The 22,289-nt window shown below is 39.5% G+C and overlaps 1 protein-coding gene across 2 annotated transcripts in view; it reads left to right on the top strand.

Annotated features, from left to right (window-relative positions):
* LOC147331335 (protein phosphatase 1 regulatory subunit 1A-like) overlaps window positions 1–21,365 on the top strand; it is a 33,075-nt gene extending 11,710 nt beyond the window's left edge. Inside the window, exons 2-7 of one of the 2 annotated variants that reach the window (XM_086293624.1) lie at window positions 2,447–2,507; window positions 10,097–10,134; window positions 10,301–10,364; window positions 12,245–12,427; window positions 15,396–15,524; window positions 18,658–21,365. In XM_086293624.1, the coding sequence (XP_086149750.1) occupies window positions 2,447–2,507; window positions 10,097–10,134; window positions 10,301–10,364; window positions 12,245–12,427; window positions 15,396–15,524; window positions 18,658–18,728 (546 nt within the window). In that variant the 3' untranslated portion in view covers window positions 18,729–21,365. Of the gene's footprint in view, window positions 1–2,446; window positions 2,508–8,091; window positions 9,193–10,096; window positions 10,135–10,300; window positions 10,365–12,244; window positions 12,428–15,395; window positions 15,525–18,657 lie in introns of those variants that run through there. The other variant, XM_086293625.1, reaches the window with a different exon arrangement.
* The last annotated feature ends 924 nt before the right edge of the window (window positions 21,366–22,289 follow it).

Raw genomic sequence — 22,289 nt, 5'->3', positions numbered from 1 at the left:
TAACGTCTGCAGAGACCAGATAGAGCAACAATCCAGAAGAAATAAGTCTAAAACAGCTTTGTGCACTTTTCAGCCTCACCAAAGACTTGAACTCAAACCCGTGCCACTGATTTAATCACTGATTCTCATCTGACATATGTTGTCATATTTGTTTTTCTATGATACAGCTTAAGATATTGTTAAAACTTTCAATTTTTGATCAAATTTGGATCTTCTGAAGTCATTCGTTACTAGCCCATTTAATTGTAACAAGAATTACCACGTGATGCTACACTGTGTAGCATGAGGTCGACTGCTCTGTTTTCAGTGCACAAGCAGCATTTAGGAAAGATGCACGGAGGACAGAAGCAGACATGACATGCAGCATTAGTCAGCAACCCCGTTTGCTATGTCTGTGCTTTTGTGTGCACCTGTGTTTGTGAATAATTGACTGTCTGTTTAAATTCCTGCTCTGTTTAAATTACTATATCACAGCCTTTTTGTGAACAAAACATAATTGAAATGTCATCATTTGATTTTGAAGCCAAAGGGAAATTAGCAAGCTATGAAAGGTGCTGTACTCATTTCATTCACCAATTGCACGTCTTTGCTGTCATGTTGGGTCTAAAACGATCCATCAGCAGCAAAAAAATGCAGTTTAGGTTGTGGGTAGATTAAAGCCACCAGTCCAGCGGGTCTGTGTTATGAGCTCAGAAATATAGAAATCTTTGAGAAGAAACATTTTCCCATTGAAACGCAAACGTTATACTCCGTGTCAGACATATTGAGTCATTTTACAAAGCACAACATATCTGAATATGGTCATCGGCCAACAAAGGTCTTGATGTTTGTAACATTTTTTGATGTGGTTCATGCATTCAACAGCCAGTTTGTTAGGTACACGTTTGCAACTGCTCATTAATTCAAATATCTAATAACATGTCAGCAACTAAGTTTTAGGCATGTAGACACTGTTGAGGTGACCTACTGAAGTTCAAAACGTGCATCAGAATGGGGCAGAAACGTGATTTTACATGTGGCATGGTTCTTGATACCAGACAGGCTGATGCAAGTTCTTCAGAAACTGCTGATCTGTTGGGATTTTCCTGCACAACCATTTTTAGGGTTTACAGAATATGGTCAGAAAAAAAAATACAGCAGCAGCTCCCTGGGAGAAAAAGCCTTGTTGATGCCAGAGGCCATAGGATAATGATCAGACTGCTATGAGCTGATAGGAAGGCAACACTAATTCAAACAACCACTCATTGCAACCTACATGCTACATTTTTCACCTGTTCACCAAAACTAGAGGATAAAATACTGGAAAAGCATTCCCTGATCTGATGAGTTTCAAATTTACAACATGAAAGCTTGGCTTGAATCACCTGTTTAGGCAGTGGTGTAACAGTAGAGCAGGGTTAGGCAACTCCAGGCCTCAAGTGCTGGAGGTTTTAGATGCGTCCTTGATCCAATACAGCTGATTCAAATGGCTAAATTACCTCCTGAACATGTTGTGAAGTTCTCTGGAGGCCTGGTAATAAACTAATCATTTGATTCAGGTGTGCTGACCCAGGGTGATATCTAAAACCTGAAGGACATCAGCACTCAAGGCCTGGAGTTGCACACCCCTGGTATAGAGGATATTTACTTGCACATTTAGTGGCCCTTAGTACCGCTTGTTCTGATGGTTCCTTCATTGGGATAATGTGCCTCCACAGTCACTAGATTTCAATCCAATAGAGCACCTTTAGGATGTGGTGGAACATGATGGGCATCATGGATGTGCAGCTAACAAATCTGCAGCAACTGTTTGATGCTGTCATGTCGATATGGACCAAAATCTCTGAGGAATGTTTCAGGCACATTGTTTTTAAGGTGAAAGCAGCTTTGAGGACAAAAGGGGTCCAACACAATATTAGTAAGCTGTAGCTAATAAAGTGTAAAGTCAGTGTGTTTCATACAGAAATACAAAATGCATGTACTTTAATATTTTGTCCCAGAATGGTCTCTAGCACAGTCCACAGTGGTAGAAGAAGCTAGTAGGAGGCGGCATGCTGCCCTGCTGCTCTCAATGCTCAGCACTGCAGGATTGCTGTTGTTCAGCTCAGGCATCTTCAGAGTGTTTAACTACCAAACACAAAGGTCCAGGCTGGTCTGACAGCATCATGCAGAGAACAAGGATACTGAATTGATCATCGGGCAAACAAGTCTAGACTCTTCCTCATTGGTTAGTTGATAAAATATGAGAAATTGCTGTAGTGTTGCTTAGCATTTTGATGGGTAGAAAAAAAAAGCATAAAAATTGATGGGTGTGGCTGTGATAACGTAAAGCATAAATGCCTGAGTTATTATGTACCAGTTAATTATTTTTTAAAATTTGTGAGAACATCAAAGATCTCAAGGTTTTTTTCAGCCCAGTAAAGATTAAAGTCGCACTTTAAATTGTCGATTTCTCAACCTTTTTCAGATCAGAAGACGAAGACCCACGCCCGCCACTTTAGTGGCATCCAGTGATCAATCATCACCAGGTAAGGAAACCCAAACACGCACACTATATTTGTCACTTGTGTATCAACTTACTCTGTGTTCATTATCTGTGGGCTGACATAATGACAGGTTGTTAAGAAAGCAGAATTTGGCTTTCTTTAAGCACAGGAGAGACATACATACAGTTCTGAGAGCTATGGTTTGAGCAGCAAGCAGCTGAGCTGATATTGTGCTTTTACAAGTGTTGCTAACTATTTTATCCCTTATTGTGCTAAATGACAGGTGAGCAGCAGTCATTCACATTACAGAGGACTCTTATCAGGTGTGTGCACAGTAGCCCAACTATATTCGCATAATGGAATTAAGCATTTTGCCGAAAGGCTCAGCTTACCTGCCGGAGTCGTCTTTGTTTGCGCCCTTTTGAGTGACCTCATTCAAAATTATGAGATAACTGCATTTTTTACTCAAGGCTGAATTCAGTCTTAGAATTTAAAAAACAGCACTGCTGATCCACTCGGTCATTTGTAAGCAGACTCATTCATCTTTGCTCGAGTGTGTGCACATAAAGGCTTCAAGGTCAGTCAGGTACCATTTCCATTATTTTGGGTGAAACCACTTTTCACCTTGAGAAAGGTGGTTTAGGTGCTTTCGTCTCTTTGTTTTTTACCGTTATGGTAATGAAGGGTCCCCTTATTCAAAAAAGTGACGAGTTAATAAACCTGCACAAATAGAGTTTGTGCAGTTTCACAGATATCACAACTACATGCCTAACCTCCCACAGCTCACAGCCAAACCTGTAATTCTTACCTTAAAGCACTTCTTCACTGAAAATCTTACTATGAGATGCAAAATTAATTCAGGCCCACTCTCAGTCAAATTACCTCAATTACAGTACTGTATGTTTCACACTGATATCTTCTCCTGCTTGTTGTGACGTTGCATCTAAACTCTATCATGCACCAAATGAATCTTCCTGCTGCAACAAAGCAAGATAAAACAGCCTGGTGCGCGTCCTCTCATGGGATCTAATGATCAAACACAACACTGGACCTCCTGAGAGTTATCCTGTTATATGAGTCATGCTTCCCTGCTTCCTCTGCTTTACTTTGTTCTGTGAGTGTGTAATGTGACCTACTGCAGAATTAACAGATGATCAGCAGGCAATGGGGCAGAAACAGTCATTTTTAGGTGAGGAAACTGAGGGTTATACTCCCTGCTGAGTAAGAAAAAAACAAGTGTTTTGCGTCACTGAGGACCGATTCGGGGAACACAACTATTATTTTCTTCATATCAAAGCATTTTACCACAGAAAGATGACATGTCTTTGCTTTTTTATCTTGCAAAGAACAACAGTCTAATTTGGACAGATTAAGAATAAGTGTTTCCTGTGATATGCCTGGTGTCTGAAAACCACTGTGAAAGTGTGCTCACAAGTGCATGTGCCTCTGCATTTATTTGAGTCAGTAATTGGACACTGAGCATGTGCAGAGTCTCAAAGTCAACCTTGATCTCTGAATAAAAGTGCGGAGCAAAACCTCAACAATCCCCTTAGCTTCATAGATCAGAGACGAGAAAAGAAAAATAAGGAACTCGAGAGGGTGTGCAGAGGAGTGCAGCGGGCAAAGTCATTTTAGAAAAAAAGGAATAGGAGGATGAATAAGCATGGACAAAACATAAAAGTGTAATTTACTTACATTTATATTTATTATACTGATTCCAGGGACTGAAGGAAAAAGAGAGAATATGTATGTGTGAATGAGGGGAGACGGGTGGAAAGGTTAAGTCGCAGGTATTAGAGGTAGTGAAGGTGTATGAGCTGATACACCTGGGGTCAGCCATCCAAAGCAATGAACAGTACACAGCAGAGGTGAAGAAAGGAGTGCAGGAAGGGCGGAGTGGGTGGAAATGAGTGTCAGGGGTGATTTGTGACAGAAAGACAAGAGCAAGAGCGAAAGGGAAGGTTTACAAGAGAGCTGCTATGATGTATGGTTTGGAGATGGTGGCACTAACAAAAAGACAGGAGGTGGAGCTGGAGATGGAGGCAGATGAGCCGCTGTGCTGATCCCTGATAGAAAAAGATGATACTGACTGCAGGCTTCTGATTTTAAATGTCTTTTAAACATTTTTTTTTCTTTCTAAACTTATTAAACGTACTAGAGACCAAAAGGTCTCTTAGGTTCCACAGAATCGTACAGGAGAGAAGTTTTCCACTTATCCCATAATATGGATTTACCTTGTTTTGCCTTAGTGTCACTTAAAATGAGGAATGACTCAAATAGCCCTTAGTAAAGCACAGTTAGCTTGCTAAGCTGGTCTGCAGGAATAGTTTTTTTTGTACCAGCGAGACGTGAGTGATTTCCTGACAGATACACGGTGACAGTTTTTTACTCAGACACATCTTGGGAGGCACACTGCTAAGACACTGTTGCACTACATGCCTCATACAGGTAGTGTTATTGTCACAATGGTGCCCATTTATAAGTACACACTTTTAATTTCTACACTATGATTTTATTATAATAATAATTTATAGCAAATTATTGTCATGGCTCCTTGCTGTGGTTTGTAGATCACTAGTGTTCCTTTCACACCTCTTTGAAAACCATTACTGAGATCTAACTGAGCAGAGAGATTGATAACTTTGCCTCAGGGAATTATAAAGTGTATTCTATTTATCTTTATTTATAATGTAAAAATATAGAAATCAGATAGTGACAAATAGATATTTTTCATTCTTTTTTTTGCAGAAAAAACTGGGTACCAGTATTGACCACAGGCAGTAAAAAACCAGCCACCGTAAAATTGGCGATTGGTTAGTGAAACTGAATCGTGACATCTCGACTGGAGCTGTTTTAGCTGTTGGCCTCTTGATGTTTCAAAACAGCATGTAAAGAGCAAGAAGTGACTTTGAGAGCTCAGCAGGCTCACTGGCTTAAAAGCATTAGAATACCCTGGATAATCTTCTTTTTGAACTCTATTGATGCTTTTATTTTATAAACATAACATAGCTGCTGGCTGCTTTCCCATAAACTTTTAAGCACTCCAATTTTATTTTATTTTATTTTATTTTTTGTAACCAAAGGATTCACCCCCTGCTGGCCATTAAAAATCAGGCAGGCTTAAGGCATTTATCCATTGGCTTTACTTTCCAGCCCCACAAGCTACCTTTGTCTTTTATGCTACCTGTGATCCTCACTAGCAGCGGCAAAGACTGACATGTAATCAGAGCCCGAGACAGTTGTACGTGTGTGAGACAGAACACGGATGTGCAACGGAAAGGGGGATGGGGAGCACACATGACGATGAGGGAGAGGAGCTGTGCTGGTGCAGAATTGCTGTGCCCCACATCACACGGATTCCTGCATTATTTAATGTGCTGCAGATTGCTCTGTCCTGTGCACTGTGAACCCCAAAAGCACATCAGAGGAACAGCTATACATAACTGGGACGCAGACTGCAGGCTAAATAATGAGGAAACTGAATTTATTACAAGCGAGTGGTGAATTTCACTACAGCTTTCTCTGAAGAAGAGCTTTACTTACTCTTAGGGTGAGACGAGGAGAGCTGAGTGAAATGAAAAAGAAATATTTGATTCATTACAGTAAATTAAACTTTGCCATAATGGCTGCATCTGAAATTACATGCTGATTACCATATTGAAAGTCTATGAGAGATTTTTCTACCGTATCTCAAACCCAGTGGTGGCCCAAAAATCTCATCACATATTATTTATTGAATATTGCAGTATGCACAAATGGTATATCACAGCTCCATAAATATCTACTGACTATGGCAGCTCTGATATTAGTGCTCTTTAATTAAGGAATCAAGGTTTTAATTGCTTGTTGCACTAGTTTTTAAAAATGCGTTCACATTTCTCCAAATGCAAAAGAGCAGCGTCACTTATGGAACTCTTATATATGAAATACTTTAACCACATAACATGAGCACAAGCAGCAGCAGCTTGTCTTTGTAGGAGTGGATCCTGGCACCTGACACACTTTGGCACATTTAAAACTAGTAGGAATTTCCAACATGATATGATATGATATAATCATATATATGTGTAGTCTTCTGAATATTACACATACAGACCATGTTTCACTAAGAATAAGACAAACTAAATAGCACACTCTTCACAGACCTACCACTTTGTGCACAAAGTAAAAGAACGTATTTATGTTACACTCTATTTTAATGCCATGGATGTTAAAAACAGCGTGATTGTTGTGTTTATGTTAAATCCAAAAGGCGTCAGGAAGTTTTGTGTTGTGCTGTTTTTAGGTGCAGGCCTAAAAACAACAGCTTTAGGCAAGACTGAATCTTTGTACCTAAGCCAAGTGACTACTGACAAGAATACAAATAAGCATATTAAAACAAAACAAAGCATAACAAAAAAGAATGACGCGTGGGTGTGTGCGCTGATTAAAATGCACATACTATTAATAATAAAGTGGGTTTTCTGTTATATGCAAGAGGAAAGACACTTTTCTGATCAGTCTTTAGACACAGACTTCCAGCCCTTAAGCCTTTTTTTCATTTCAACATTATACGGTTGTTCGAGTTTAAACTGCTGATATCTGCCTTATGCATTAAGTGGCTGCTGGTTTGTTGGGGATTGAGTGTAGGAGGAGGAACAATGTTGCCTTTAAAATTAAAAGCAGGCAATTATTATTTGTCCACAAACCAAAGACTTCACCTCCCATCTTCTCTGTAACCAACAGTAACAAACTGCAACATGAACACAGAAAAACAAGCCTTTCAGATGCAAAGTGTGAGAACAGTGTTTCTTTTTCATTTATTGCAAGGCTGCTTTTTCTTTATCAGATATACCAGGCCAGCTTCAAACAGACACCAGCAGTGCATAGCTAAATTGGAGCGGCTTGGCAGAGTAAAGTGGAGGCAGAAGACCCTCTCTGTTCTCATCTGGCGTCGTGTCAGACAGTCAGCTGGGAGCTGCAGTGATAGACTCATCAGTGCTGAAAAGGCTTTTTTTATTGGCCTTTTCTCTCATTCTGCATCACAGATGGGCCCAACACGAGACAAAACAATCTGAATATCAGCCATGTGAACAATTTTTCTGTTTTACCCAAGTTATTTTTTAGCTTTTCTACTGCTACACATTTTAATAGTTGTGCTGTTTGATTTAATTAAACATTTTAAAACTTGTGCTTATCCCAAATACTAACTTAAATCATCACAAAACCTAAGAAAAACTAAGATAACCACAAATACATTTTGGGCTGCAGTCTAAAATGTCAAATAGTATCCTGCTGCTTGAGGTGATGTCAGAGTGACATCTTTTATACTTCATTTTTGGACGCACAATTTTGGTCCACTGAAGTGGTTGTATTTTGCCAGGCGACCGTCTTTTTTTTCTTTACGTCTACTGAACGTCACAATAATTTTGCAACATGTCTATATTTCACATCATAAAACTGAAATGATTGTTATTTGAGTAAACAACAAGATAACAAGACCGGTATATATTATTTTAGCTGTTATGCAATCAGATGTTACGAGCACATGAATCTGACGAGGGTTGCGTCACTGTTAGGGTAAGGCTTGCACTAAAGCAAAATTAGCTTAACTGTCCTTCTGGGGACCATATTTAAAAAAATAAACAATATATTGTAAGTAATAGGAATTTGAACATAAACATAAGCAAGTTTTTAATTAGGGTCAAGGATGCAGGGGACCATTTCCCCCCAGCCTTCTGTATACCCTAGCAAGTCTTATTCACCCAACCACAATCACATTCATGCAGCACTTTTATCTATTTCATTTCACACACACACACACACACACACACACACACACGTTCCGGTCGATGCAATATGGGGTTCAGTATCTTAAGAATACTTCAGCATTCAGACTGCATAACACTGTGGGCTCAATCCACCCACCTTCCAATTCCACCACCTGAGCCACAGGTGTTACAGCGAGTATGGATATTGTTTTGTTGTTTTTCTGGCTAATGATAGTTAATGGTTTACACTCTACATAGAAATAAGGCCATAGCCTCTTACTGAGGCAACTTTATCATATATCAAGCTTTTAATGTGAAAAATTCTACAAGACCACCTTTTAACATATATTTTCACAACCGTGCATCCAGCCACTTTCTTCAGTTTATCATATTGAGGATTGCAGGACATATTTACTCTAATGATAATATTTGCAGCCTCTCATAGCAAACACAGTGAGAGGTTTTAGTGCTGCTCAAGAAACATAGAATACACGTATTTTTTCACTGATAATTTCAGACTGTTTTATCAAACATGATCCAGAGACGTAAAGGAGAGCCCACAAGTTAATATGAAAAACATCCATAATGTCATATGAACCTTCTAAAACTCCTGGGATGCTGTGTTAATAGGATTCGGCTTCACGGGGATGAATCTTTTTTTTAAATGACATTTATTGGCTTTTATACCGTGTTTCTTACACCCCCATGCATGTGTGTGGTGAAGAGAGACAGAGAGAGAGCGATGATGAAAAAAGAAACAAGCACATCAGTGGCATTTTTCAGCAGTCTAGCACATACTTTTTAGTGGGAATATTTTGGTGCACACACAGTGCCTTCCCAATGCCTGGGGATGCATAGGTTGCCAAGCAACAAGGTGGTGTCCTAGAAAAAAAAAGTTTAAAGCTGTAAAACGTTGATTTGGATCCAAGTTCAAAACGCTCGCTATTGATCCCGGTTAATGGTTTCACTGTACTCTGGTGAGCTGTATTTTCTTTCCTTCTCGGTTCTTCATTGTTTCGAACAGAGCCGTGTTTCATATATTGATTTTTTATTGAGTTTTTCTTCATCCCGTGAGCTTCAGAATTCATACTTCATATTGTGCTGGACCTGTCCTCTACTGCTAAGTAAAAACTGTATTCAAATAAACAGTGCTATAAAACTCTGTAAGTGATTAACTAGAAGTAAAAATCTTGCTTTTAAAATGTAATTTCAGTACAAGCACACAAGTTTCATCAAACTAAATTAGCTTAACAACAAATAAAGAATATTTCAGTGTTTCAGGCAGCTGTAGCCTAGTCTTTTAGATTCTTTCCCTCGCTGTAAAAGTTTTATACTTTATATGAACATTTTAAAATTCTTAAGAATTTTATGCATCTATATAATATGTGAATAATTGCAGTCAAACTAAGCTCTGCTCAAGAGTGCACCACAGTATGATGTATATTTACTTCCCTATAAGAGTGTTGCACGTGCTTAGGTGTGTATCTGAGAACAGCTGTTGAGCATATACAGGGGTCTATGTGAAAGATGTAAGTGGATCATAAAAAGAATCCTTCAGACGTATGATGAAAAATAAAACATTATGACCAACAATTCTGGATAAAAATGGAGCAAACCATATTGCAGTGCTTGTGGTTACAGCGTGTCAGATAACCATCTGGCTGGAGGTCACCATATATCCACTGTGCTCCACACTGTTCAAACACACAAGTGCTCCAGCGACAGTGCTCTCACACTGAAGAATAAGCTGTTAAAATCAGACTGTGAAATACGTGGAAACTTTCTGTGCAGTTATCAAGTGTGTGTGTGTGTGTGTGTGTGTGTGTGTCTGCCTTTTCATAATTTAATCCTGTACTTATTCTATTGTTTGCTTTCTCATAGAAATTGATGAAGATCGTCTCCCAAATCAGCTGTACAAGGTAATCTAGTTTCTTGTCTATTAAAGTTTGATTTTGTTGTAACAAGATTACGAAAATGAAATTATGTGAATTCTGGGTTTCAATTTTAAGCTAGTTCTATGTTATAGTAATATCTTCAATCTAAGAGCTCTCTGCCCAGCTGACGCGCAGCGCTGATATTTCACAGGCAGCCTTGTTGAACTCTCCTCGGCAACGGCGAAAAGGGCAAAAGGGAACGCCTACGATGAAAGGTGAGTTATTTTATAAGCATTGCCATCAATACTACAGTAACTGTGATGCTGGTACTTTAAGTATTATAGCACACTTTTGGTGCTTGAGAAACAAATGCAAAAGTCACATTTGGCTTTGGAGGACAATGCTTTATACTCTGTCACTACTTTACTGTAAGACAGTGAAGACTGTGGTAATGACTGAAGAAGAAGGTTAGTAAGCTGCTCAAGTCAAAATGATAATAAGTACCATAAACCAGTACTCTGTGTAATCTCTGTTAAATTGTTGTGTGCTCTTTTGATAAAACACCAACTGATCATAAATCAGCTCTTTATGACTAACACTATTCATTACCACACAGAAAAATATTGTTGCAACCAAAACCTGTCTTCCTTCTCTCACCCCAACCAGTCGCAACAGGCCCCGCCCCTCCCTGAGCCTGGTTCTGCTGGGGGTTTCTTCCTGTTAAAAGGGAGTTTTTCCTTCCCACTGTTGCCACAGTGGTTGCTCATAGGGGGTCACATGATTGTTGGGTTTTTCTCTGTATGTATTAATGTAGGGTCTACCTTACAATATAAAGCACCTTGAGGTGACTCTTGTTGTGATTTGGTGCTATATAAGTAGCACTGAATCCAATTGAAATCGAAAACTATTGCAGTATATTAGTTAGTATTAAGGGTTTTTTTTATATATATTGCTCAGCAAAAAGCTGATGGAACACCAAGATAAAAAAAATAAACTAACTAGCTGACGCCTCATACATACAGTAAGTGCATTAGTTCAAAAAAGTAAATTTTTGGCACAAAATGAAAGATTTCTATTCGCTAAGAGGGTGGCTTGCCAGTGTTAGCCGGATCACTCCACATTTAAACCTCTCAACATTAAAATTGTTATAGAAGTAGTTTTTGTTAAAGGAATCAAATCCAAACGTTACCCAAATAAAAACATCCAGTGGAAGTCCAGGTGTTCTCATTTAAGTTGATGACATGTTGTTATTGGTGTTGAGTGTTATATGTGGACCCGGTCGGCACTCAATCCAACACTCATTCATTTTCCCATTATCTTATGAGAATTCGTCCCAGTTTTTATGTTTTCAGTTTAAAAAGTGGGTCTCTAATTTTGAGATTAAGGTCCTGCACCACATGAAACAGGCAAATTATTTATTTATCTTTATTTCTACTTTTTTGGGGTACTTGGACCCAGCAATTTAATGCAAATCCATTTTTAAGAGACCAATTCAGCTTACATACAAACACAACATGTAAATGGTTTTATGCAAAGTACGTGCAATAACATGGAGCGTTTACGAAAAGTGAATCAAGAGAACATTAAAGACGAGATAAAAGAAATAGGAAGCTCTAGGATATTTCCTTTTCAATTAGTTTTACAGCTAAACTGCATGCTCTGAGTGTGATGAGTCAGTTCTTGCAGAGGAGATAATCAGTGTGCTTTAGTTTCCTACTACAAGGGGATTAAAACTAATAAACCACAGATGGAGGAGGCCGGAGACAGCGATTAAAGAATTCATATCCAAACTCTGATGTGTCTTTACCTGCCCTGTCACTCCAAACTGTGCAGGGGGTTAATTAAATGTTGCCAGTTTATTAGATTCTTAACCCACAATATGTTTTCCACCTACACTTCCCTTCATTTCTGTTACCTTTGTGCTATTCATGACCCATCTTTTCTCCCATTGGCTGCCTTCATCTCACACCTCTTTCTTTCCTTACTCTCACCTCCCTAGTGATTTTTTTTGCACTTTAAATTTACCCTTTAACTTCAATATTCCTACAAACCCACCTCCTCTTCCTTTGCAAGATAGCTCTTCCACTTATCTAACCTCTTGTCATTTTCGTCTTCTCTTCCCTGCTTTTCTTTTACCTCTTCTGTTACCTCCCAGAGCTACAGTTCCTGGTAGAGCACCACCTGTACAGGCAGCAGCAGGGAGCTGGAGACGAATGCTCCTCAGAGAGCTGCCTGTCAGACCGGCCCAGCCCCGACTCTGTGCCCACGGGAGAGGAGCTCCCCCACGACGATGAGGCCACTGCAGAGGCCTTTGAGAAACTGCGTTGCCAAATGGAGGGTATGTGCGGAGGCTGTCAAGCAGGATTTAATTTGTGTGCTTGCAGCTGCTTATTCAGCAACAGATGCATCCTTAAAATCTGCTACAGTACTAATTTAGGCACAAAGACTAACACTCAACACTTGGTCCACTGAGACCTACCGTATTTCTGTGTTTATGTTGATTTTCCCTTAAGATAATCTTCAGTGAATATGGTCATGAGTGAATATTTATCTACCTCTACAACCTATCAAATCATATTTTGGAGTGATAGTGGATTTCAGTAGGTAGGAGTTATTTGCAAATAACGGGTAAAAAGTACCCTCTACTACTACCTACATTACATACCGTCATGCTTAGCGACAAGCAATCATCATTTCCATCATTACATCGGACAGAATGATCCACCCCTCCGTCTGCATGCATTGAAAAGCCTGAAGCTCAGAGAGCCGCAGAGAGATCCCTCAGCTGCAGAACAAAGAACTCACCAATACCAACAGACATGACATTGACAAAGTGACAGAATGAAAACGTGTTCTGCAAAACAGCTTTGAGTGGCAGCTATAGGCGTGGAAAAGCGGCTATAATTGTGCACCCTATGAGGATTGTTAGCTGAATATTGCTCGGCCTCAGTGCCTTTGCTGTTTTTCAATCCTGTGCTTCCCAACCCTGCAAATCAAACTCCTCCAAAGGGCACAAGAGCATATTTCTGAGAGGCCCTAAGATTTTTGATGGATGAGCATAAACATTTCCTCTTTTCCTGTTTTTTGTAAAATATTTGTTCTCTTCGGATTTCAGCAATTATTTCAATTAATTATGGTAAATGGCCTGTATTTATATAGCGCTTTACTAGTCCCTAAGGACCCCAAAGCGCTTTACATATCCAGTCATCCACCCATTCACACACTGGTGATGGCAGCTACATTGTAGCCACAGCCACCCTGGGGCGCACTGACAGAGGTGAGGCTGCCGGACACTGGCGCCACCGGGCCCTCTGACCACCACCAGTAGGCAACGGGTGAAGTGTCTTGCCCAAGGACACAACGACCGAGACTGTCCAAGCCGGGGCTCGAACCGGCAACCTTCCGATTACAAGGCGACCTCCCAACTCTTGAGCCACGATCGCCCCATTCTATTTCTAACGAGATTTTATAAAACCCTGTGATGTAGTGGACGGCAATCAAAATACTTACATTCACACTCACAGTCATACAATGTTTTGTTGTTAAAATGCCTTTAATTACTTTCAGTTATTACGCTCACACTCTGACGGATGCAACAGAGACAATTTGGGGTTCTGAACATTTCTTCATGCAGACTGGAAGAACTGGGAAACAAACTACTCACCTTCTATTTGTAACCAACTCAATTTCTACTTCCTCTCCCTTATTTGGACATGAATATAATACTTGTGTAAATCTGCTTGGTTGCTTTTGATTTTTGTATCTCAGTCAGTCAGTGCAGCATAAGGGGGAATAAATATTGCTTACAAAACATAAATTAATTTATGAATAAAGCCTGAGGGGTGACTGCGGGGGGAAAGGGTATAGAAACGAATGAAAAGATGGTTATGAAGCAGTATGAAGGTCCTAAAGTGGAAGGAGAAGATGGAAGGCCATGCCGTGTGGCATCATAAAAAGCTGAAAATACTGGAAATAACAAACACAGCACATTAATATGACCCTGGGGTGTTCAATAAGGGGAAAAGGGATAAAAGTAAAGAAGAAAATGAGGCAAGAAACATTAAGATGTCTGTAAGGAATGTATGTAAATCGATGATGGATCAGGAGAAAAGGGGGAGGGTAGACGTGAAACAAAGGCATCAGATAAAAATGGGAGAATATGAGGAAATATGCTTTAAAAAAAAGTCAGAATTTAAAAGAATTGTTCGTTTCCTTGTCACGATGTGAAGAAACCACATTTGTCTCAGTATCATCAATAAAAATTTAGCTAGCTGCTTGTTTAGTTTAGCATGATAGACTAGATGGAATAAAACAGGGAATATCTAGTACAAATAATATAGTTAGCTTAACATAATTAGTATATTTTAACTTTTATGTTATTTTGATGACATACTGTAATTATGTTGACACATCATGCAACAAATCATTTAAAATGATTTGATAAAAAGAAAACGTCTTATAACCATCTCTGTTCTCGGTTCACTTTGCTGTCCAGATAAGGAAACACTTTCTCTGCATTATCAAAGAGCAGCCCGGCTGTCCTTGAGGCCCTTTTTAGAGCCAAAACAAACAGCACCAAAAAAATTAAATAGGTCAGGGTGCTCCCAAAGGCTCCATTAGGAATTAACTTTTTCAGCCTCCAGTGAAACCTCACCAAATACAGGGTTTCACTGCAGAAACCATTAGCCGTACCCAGGTAGTTTGGTTTTGATATTTTGTCAGATTGTTGTAATATTCAGTACTAATGTTGACTCTCCTTTAAAAAAAAAAATCTCCTGGCTTTGCTTTTGTCTGATGACAAAACCAGAGGTGAGTTTTTCGGGGTCAGGGATAACAGTTCAGTGTAATGGAAGGTGGATACAAGGTCACGGCATACACTGTGTACACTTTAGTAATTGGCCGGGACTAATGCATCATGAGTGGACAAGACTCTTTTTTTTCTGAAGCTGTAATAGCACAGGGCCATTTTTTTAAATCCGCTGTAACACAGATGTGTTTGTGGTGTAAAAGCTTCAAAAGCTTTACACTGACATTTTTTTTTAATCTTTTTGCATTATTCACCTTATAGATGAGCTGCAGATTAAGTCCTCAGTCCGGGTGAAAGGAGTTAACAGCAAGATAGGGGAAATAAATGAATGATTATTAACATCAGTTGTTGGCAGCTTTGCTCAAAGATCACCAACTGGACACTTCAGGTGCAATTGTTGATGAGACTAGTTGAAATAACGAAAACATCTTCATCCTTTTCAACTCAGTTTGAACTTCCATTCCATCTTGTTTACCATTCGTCTTTCTGCCCTCTGCAGAGTTCTCGAGGGAGAGTCTATTAGAGGCTGCCGGTGGGCTCGAGTGTCCCCTCACCAAGGAGAAAGAGGATTGCTTCAGTGTTGCCAGTGTAGCAGATCCCTCATCGCAACAAAACAATGCACAAGCAGGTACATAACTGTCATTAGAGCCTTGCTTTTTGCAGAAAATGTCTCCAACGTGGTCTTTTCCTCAGGGGACTCCTCATCCTCCACGCAGCCGGCAGGATTTATTTGAATTTGTTAAACTGCGAAACAGCTTTGGCTTGCTGTCATATAATCATGGCTCGTCAACAAACATCTGTGAAGTGGCTTTGATCCCCATTTCACAGAGCACCGACATGGCTGAAATACCCTGAGAGGAAGGTACACACACGAGTGGAAAAATCAGGTTTGGGAAAAGGGGGCAGGAGGAGAGCTAATACTGGCATATGGTGCAAATGGAGCATGTAGAGCTTGTCTTTTTTCCCCTTTCTGTATTTCATTCTTTCTTTCTCGCTGAAATGTATTATTACTGGGGTGGCTGTAGCTCAGGTTGCAGAGCAGGTCAGCCACTAATCAGAAGGTCGGTGGTTCGATCCCAGGCTGCATCCTGGCTGCATGCCAAATATCCTTGGGCAAGATACTAACCCCGTGTTTGCCTACTGGTGGTGGTCAGAGGGCCCGGTGGCGCCTGTGTCCGGCAGCCTCGCCTCTGTCAGTGCGCCCCAGGGCAGCTGTGGCTACAATGTAGCTTGCTATCGCCAGTGTGTGAATGTGTGTGTGAATGGGTGGATGACTGAATGTAGTGTAAAGCGCTTTGGGGTCCTATGGACTAGAAAAGCGCTATACAAATGCAGGCCATTTACCATTTCTTTTCTATGACTTGCTGTGAGTCCTAAAATCTTTCATGAGGCATTGATGGTCTTATTAGTGAACCCACAGCTGAAATAAGCCCAACATCTCTCCAGTCTTGCACTTTTAAAATTCATATAAATTTTTTTAATCATATTTCACATGCTGAGACAAACACAGCTCACTCCTGGCTACTGATCATTTGATAGGATGATACAAATGCTGCTCATTGATTTCAACTGTAGTAAGTGTCATGTGAGCAAAGGGAAACCTGTGACTACAAGTTCACCATTGCAGGTAACACACCACTTGGCTGGTTGACTCACTTGACTTAATTTCTCACACATTTGGATTTTGAGCGACAGTGTGGGCCTCATGGATGCGGAGTAATACAAATCTTAGCTCAACTACATAGTTACATTTAATGAGCTATGTTTGGAGAAGCACAGTTTAGGGTCGTGAAAACCCAATCTGATTTATCCATGCATGGTGTGAAGTCTTGGGTCATCAGAGAGATTCAGCACACCTGTTCCAGCTCCACTATCAGCTGGTTAACAAGTCTGTCTCCTCTCTCTGCTTTCCATCTTGTAAATCTTTCACAGCACACATTTTGACCTGTCACAGTAAGGAAAGCACAAGTAAAATTAATGATGCTTCACTTCCTTAAGTGTTCCAATATTATAAACCATGACAGTGAAATGCCAAACACTGTATATAAACGATGGACATACCCTCCAGGTATGATGTCACTTCAGCAGTGTTGGGAAGGTTACGTTTTAAATGCATTCACTACAGATTACAGAATACATGCACCAAAATGTAATTTGTAATGTATTCTGTTAAGTTACTCAATGTGAGCAACATACTGTGAATACTTTGGATTACTTGGTATATCGCGAGTAGCCTTCAGTAATAGTAATAAATCACACAGCAATAGTAGATCGAAGGTACTGAAGTGGCACATAACCCAGGTAGCTACCTCAGCTACAGGTAGTTGCAGTAGGCTAACATTTGTTTTTTAAAAAGAACTGACTTCCAGATGTTTCTTTGGGTTTGATGCTGAGAGCAGCTTGGTTGCTGGCAAACAGAGTTTGCATTGCACAGTCATATTCCCCCATTCCTTTCTTCTTTAAATGTGAAGTGGTGTCGGAATTGCCAAACAAGAAATGAATTCCTGCCCATGCAGTGCTGCCTCTGTTGTGCTGGCTCCGGGTCCATTGTTTAACTGACGCCACCAAAATTAGCAGGACGTTGTTACATTAGAACCGTTTGTTTGGGTTTCTGGCAATGCGTGGAATTACTAAAATTAGAGTGTGGATAGCCTAACATATGAAACTGGAAATGACTGTTGTGTAATCCATTTATTTCAACAAAGTAGCTGTATTCTAATTATCACCTATTTAAATGGTAACTTTAACGAAATGCAGTTACTCACTTCACCCGTTGCCCACTGGTGGTGGTCAGAGGGCCCGGTGGCGCCAGTGTCCGGCAGCCTCGCCTCTGTCAGTGCGCCCCAGGGTGGCTGTGGCTACAATGTAGCTTGCCATCACCAGTGTGTGAATGTGTGTGTGAATGGGTGGATGACTGAATGTGTAAAGCGCTTTGGGGTCCTTGGGGACTAGTGAAGCGCTATACAAATACAGGCCATTTACCATTTACTCCCCAACACTGCACTTCAGTTTTTCACTACTCAGTCTTCAAATATCAGACAAAAGCCGAACTCAGCTCAGAGAAAGAGACTGTTATTTTTAGCTATTTATTTTAGCATGACAAAAAAAAATAATGTTGACAACCATATACTAAATTAGCAATGAGTGTGCAGATACCTACAGATAGCCAGAGTGAGAGAGAGAGATGCAGGTCTGGGCTTTATCCTGGTTCAGCTGAATACTTCACCTGAGTGGAAATCGAGCATCATCAACACACCTGTGCTTTCCAAAACATGCTTTGGGTTTGTTGTTTCATTTATCATCTCGTTTTAACAGGCAGAAGGTTTAGAGGGATGACAGCAAATAGAGAATATGACAGAATCAGGGTAACCCCTGATTTTATTGATCCCACGCCAGAGGTTTAAATTCAGGCTTCATCTGGTATCTGCTACTTCTGACATGTACTCATGTGAACACCCAGTGATTCTGGAAGCTTTAATAAAATAATAAATTTACTAATGCCCATAGTACTCAATAAAAAGCTAAATGCATGTAATGTTTATGTAGCAATATGTTGATTACGCGCTTACCTTATTGTTCATATGCAAACCCCCCCCCCCCCCCCCCCAAAAAAAAGCACAGCAGCAAAAAGAAAAAAATTGGAGAAATACTAAATAAGCTGTAAATATTTATTGTTTATTTGCACAAGTCCATTAAAATCTCCAGCGTCAGCCTCCAGCCTCTTCTCTCACTCTTTTATGTCTCTGTCTATATTTCTGCAGAAACAAAAGCAGGAGTGAGTCAGCCGGCAGAGGAGAAGACAAAGAAATGCAGCCTGAAGACAGAGAAATAGAGCAGTCCTCTGTGCAACACAATGCTGCTCAGTCTGCTCAGTCAGCCCTACACAATGACAGAAGATTGTGTCTGCAGATTCACTTTTTCAAAACATCAGGGCTTCAATATTCCTCTACGGCCAGGCCTTAGTTACCACCTTGAGAAAAAAAACAAAAGTTTCTACATTTATTTTGTGTCACAAATCTTGTGTAGAGAGACAGTTGTTATAATTATGTTTGTTTTTGTTAAAGCTCCCCCCGCACTAAATTAAAACTAGCCTATTGTATCCCCCAACTGGGATTTATTATCTGGTTAATGGGACAAGCTTTCATGTCTTACTCACACATATATTATCATAATCTGTCACAGGTTTAATATCCCGTTGATTTATCAAAGACAACAAATATTTTATTTGCAATCAATGTAGACATTTTCAATCAATTTATACGTGCCATGAATTCAACATTTATTGTTCCATCTCGTAGCAATAAAATAGCATCAGAACCTTGTAAGTAACCAGAGACAAAACCTTCGATTTAAATTCAAATGCCGCCTCGTATGAGCAACCAGAAAAGACAGAAATAAATGTGGGTTTATTGATATTTTATAGTAAACCTATATTTGGATTTTTGAACAACTCTGTTGATATTTACAAATATTTTTAAGGCCAACTGCAATTTTATTTATATTATTAATAATTAGTCGATTAAACACATGGAAGAAACTAGAAAGCCATTTTTGATCATAATTATGATTTCCTTTGGCTCCAGTGGGTCTCAAACTGTCGAGCCTGCCTGGTGGGGCAGACAAGCACGGTGTGTGGGTGGCTGTGATTACCAAAGTTACAAAATAAGGTGAAACTAAACTGACTGAAAAATGTAAAAAGAGGCTAATGACCGTTGATCTGTATTTTGTTGAGCTGTCATCCTTGCTCGACTTCTGAAGGCGGGCGTGCCAGAAAGTTTGGTAACCACAGCCTTGAACTGTGTCTACACAGAGCACATTTCAGACATTTTCTTCAGACATTTGTCCCACATATGTCTGACAGAAGAGTCGCTCATAGGTTAATCACACTGGGCATTAATTGAAATTCAATCTATAGAAGTTTATTTTCATGCTTTAAGTCTATTTTCATACCTTCTGCGCTCACAGTTGCAGTGATTGCGTCCAACAAACTTTTACACACACAGAGCTCTGTGTAGATGCAGTTTCATGCTCTGCAGTTCTAAACAGACAAAACGTATAATGTCATTTCTTGGAAATATTTTTAATGTGATCATTTCTAGATGAAATGATTCACAAATAATCCCAGAAAACATATTTTTCTGCAGCCTTAACATCATCCCAAGCCTGCAGGTATTGACTCTGTAAACAGATGTAAAAAGAAATCCAGTCAGAAACCAGTCCAGCCATCAGAAAAGTAGACTAATTATACTGTAACAGCTGTCATTCTGGTTTTGTTTTCATTTTTAAGAATAGAGAATTACTCCCGATACAAATAGGAAGGCACTGCTTGTTGAATGAGAGAAAACAGAAAAACCAACCTGCAAGCTAAAGTGCAGCACATTAAACCACATCGAACTGCTGGTCTGACTCTGACTCCCCTGGTTATGCTTCAGGGCCACTGCTAACGATTGCCTGTAGCTTAAAGGCTACAGGGCAGATATGTTTACTTAGTTTGTTATTTGTGTGGCTAAGATTCAAACTCCTGTCAGTCAGTCACACACATGCAGACAGCTGAAGAGAAGCACCGCTGACCTTTCCCCAAAGTCATTTTAGTTCTTTTTAGCATAAAGGGAGGGAGAAAGCCTGTCTTTAAGTCTTTAAACCCTGTGTGAGCAATTGTTACTCAATAAGAAGTAGAAAGCTATGTCAGCTTACAGTAATGCATGTACTGATAACTAGACTATTACCCTTCTTGTAAATGTCTAGTTGATAAACAGGGTACAACCGATCGTCTCTAAAGCTCCGTTTGCATATTTAGGATTAACAAGGAGGAATCCATCCTCAGTGAGTAAATTGCACCCTCATTTTTGACACATGAATGGTTCTTGGGAATTTAAATTCTGGTCATGAAACACCCTCTTGCATGGCACTGAATGTACAGTGACTTGTTGTCTACGCCCAAGGTACTTACTGTGCTTCATTTTGTACAAAAAAACCCAACAAATTTAAACACTTTTTTTTTTAACTGCAGCATTTTATTTGTGTTCTAGTTTGTAACAAAGACATCTTAAAGTCATCAGCACACTAAATATTTGTCATGTAATCTGTCTTTGTATCACTGAAGTGGCATCATGTGACAATCTTTCTATAACCTTCACATCATACTTGACATGTCTAAATGGAATAAATGAACAAAACTAAATCTGAAGTTTCAGTGTCACTTTAGGAGATTAATCAGCCACAGCAACAGCCGTTTGTTACTCAGTTGCCAACAATGGTCACTTTATCCACGATGAACAAGAAGAACAGTAAAACATTCCTCCGCAAGCTTTGTTTTTCTCCTGCAATGTATTTATGGGTAAACTTGTTTTTTGAATGGTAGTAGTGTACTTTACTTGAATAACATGGACTTTTTTTGTTCTAGTTTTACTTGATTGATGATTACATCTGTAATCTAAATTTGTTTGATACAATAAAATGTTTAAATTGGTGATTGTTTTCTTTTTTTTGTAGGAAAGATTATATGAACTTCATCAGCAGCGTTAGCATGAAGATGCAAAGAACCAGGAGAGCTTTGCCCATTCAAGTGTCAAAAAAAGAAAACCAGATGCATTTTAGCAGGAATTCTTAAAGTCTTCACGTATCGTTGCATCATTGGTCATGCGCTCAGCTAAAGCTGATTTTAACTTTACTCTAAAAATAGACGCTCTGCTATTAAATAATTTAATGCAATCTGAAGCAAGAGCATAAAAGCACATATTTTTCATAAAAGGACAAGATTTCACAAATGCATTTTGTAACACTGCAGCAGTTTAAGCTGCGTGGGATACTGTATCTTTACAGACTGCTGTGAACAAGTTTAGCTGTTAAAGCGTTTCACCTTTGTGATTGGAGGTGGACATAGTGAAGGATCCTTTCAGAATAAAAGCCCAATTGCACTTTATCTGTTAGAGAGACTTAAAAAATATTTTGTAATGTACATTTACACTGTTGCACCTAAAATTTAGCTGAATTATAGAAAGGATATCCATATCTTACAGAACAGTTTTTTCTTTAACACAAGACTCTTTGTGTAACAGTCATTACTGTCTTGCTGTGTGATGGATTTATATTCATTTTATATTCAAAGTGGGTGTTGGGATGGAAGCTCAAATCATGCAAATCATACTGACAAGCAGCAGAGCTGTGTCTTCAGTTGTTGTTGTGGCATTTATTCATTTAAAGACTATCAGCTGATTCAAATTAGAAAAACATTTTTTTCCCATCTGTTGTAAGAAGAAAAGCGATGGTGCAATTCCAAACTGCTTCACTGACGAGCATTAAAATATGAAGCTGGTTGTGAAGCTGAACTACCCCTGGGCCATTGCAGTCTTTGCTCTATAGCTCCTCTTGCTGGGAGAGCAGAGAACACTTT

This window comes from Aulonocara sp. 'chitande type north' Nkhata Bay, linkage group LG5 (assembly GCF_057382095.1).
Source record: "Aulonocara sp. 'chitande type north' Nkhata Bay isolate Kocher_YH1m ecotype deep benthic linkage group LG5, A_spYH_male_GT1.1, whole genome shotgun sequence".
NCBI classification, from domain to species: Eukaryota; Metazoa; Chordata; class Actinopteri; order Cichliformes; family Cichlidae; genus Aulonocara; species Aulonocara sp. 'chitande type north' Nkhata Bay.
This window is presented reverse-complemented; position numbering and strand designations above follow the sequence as displayed.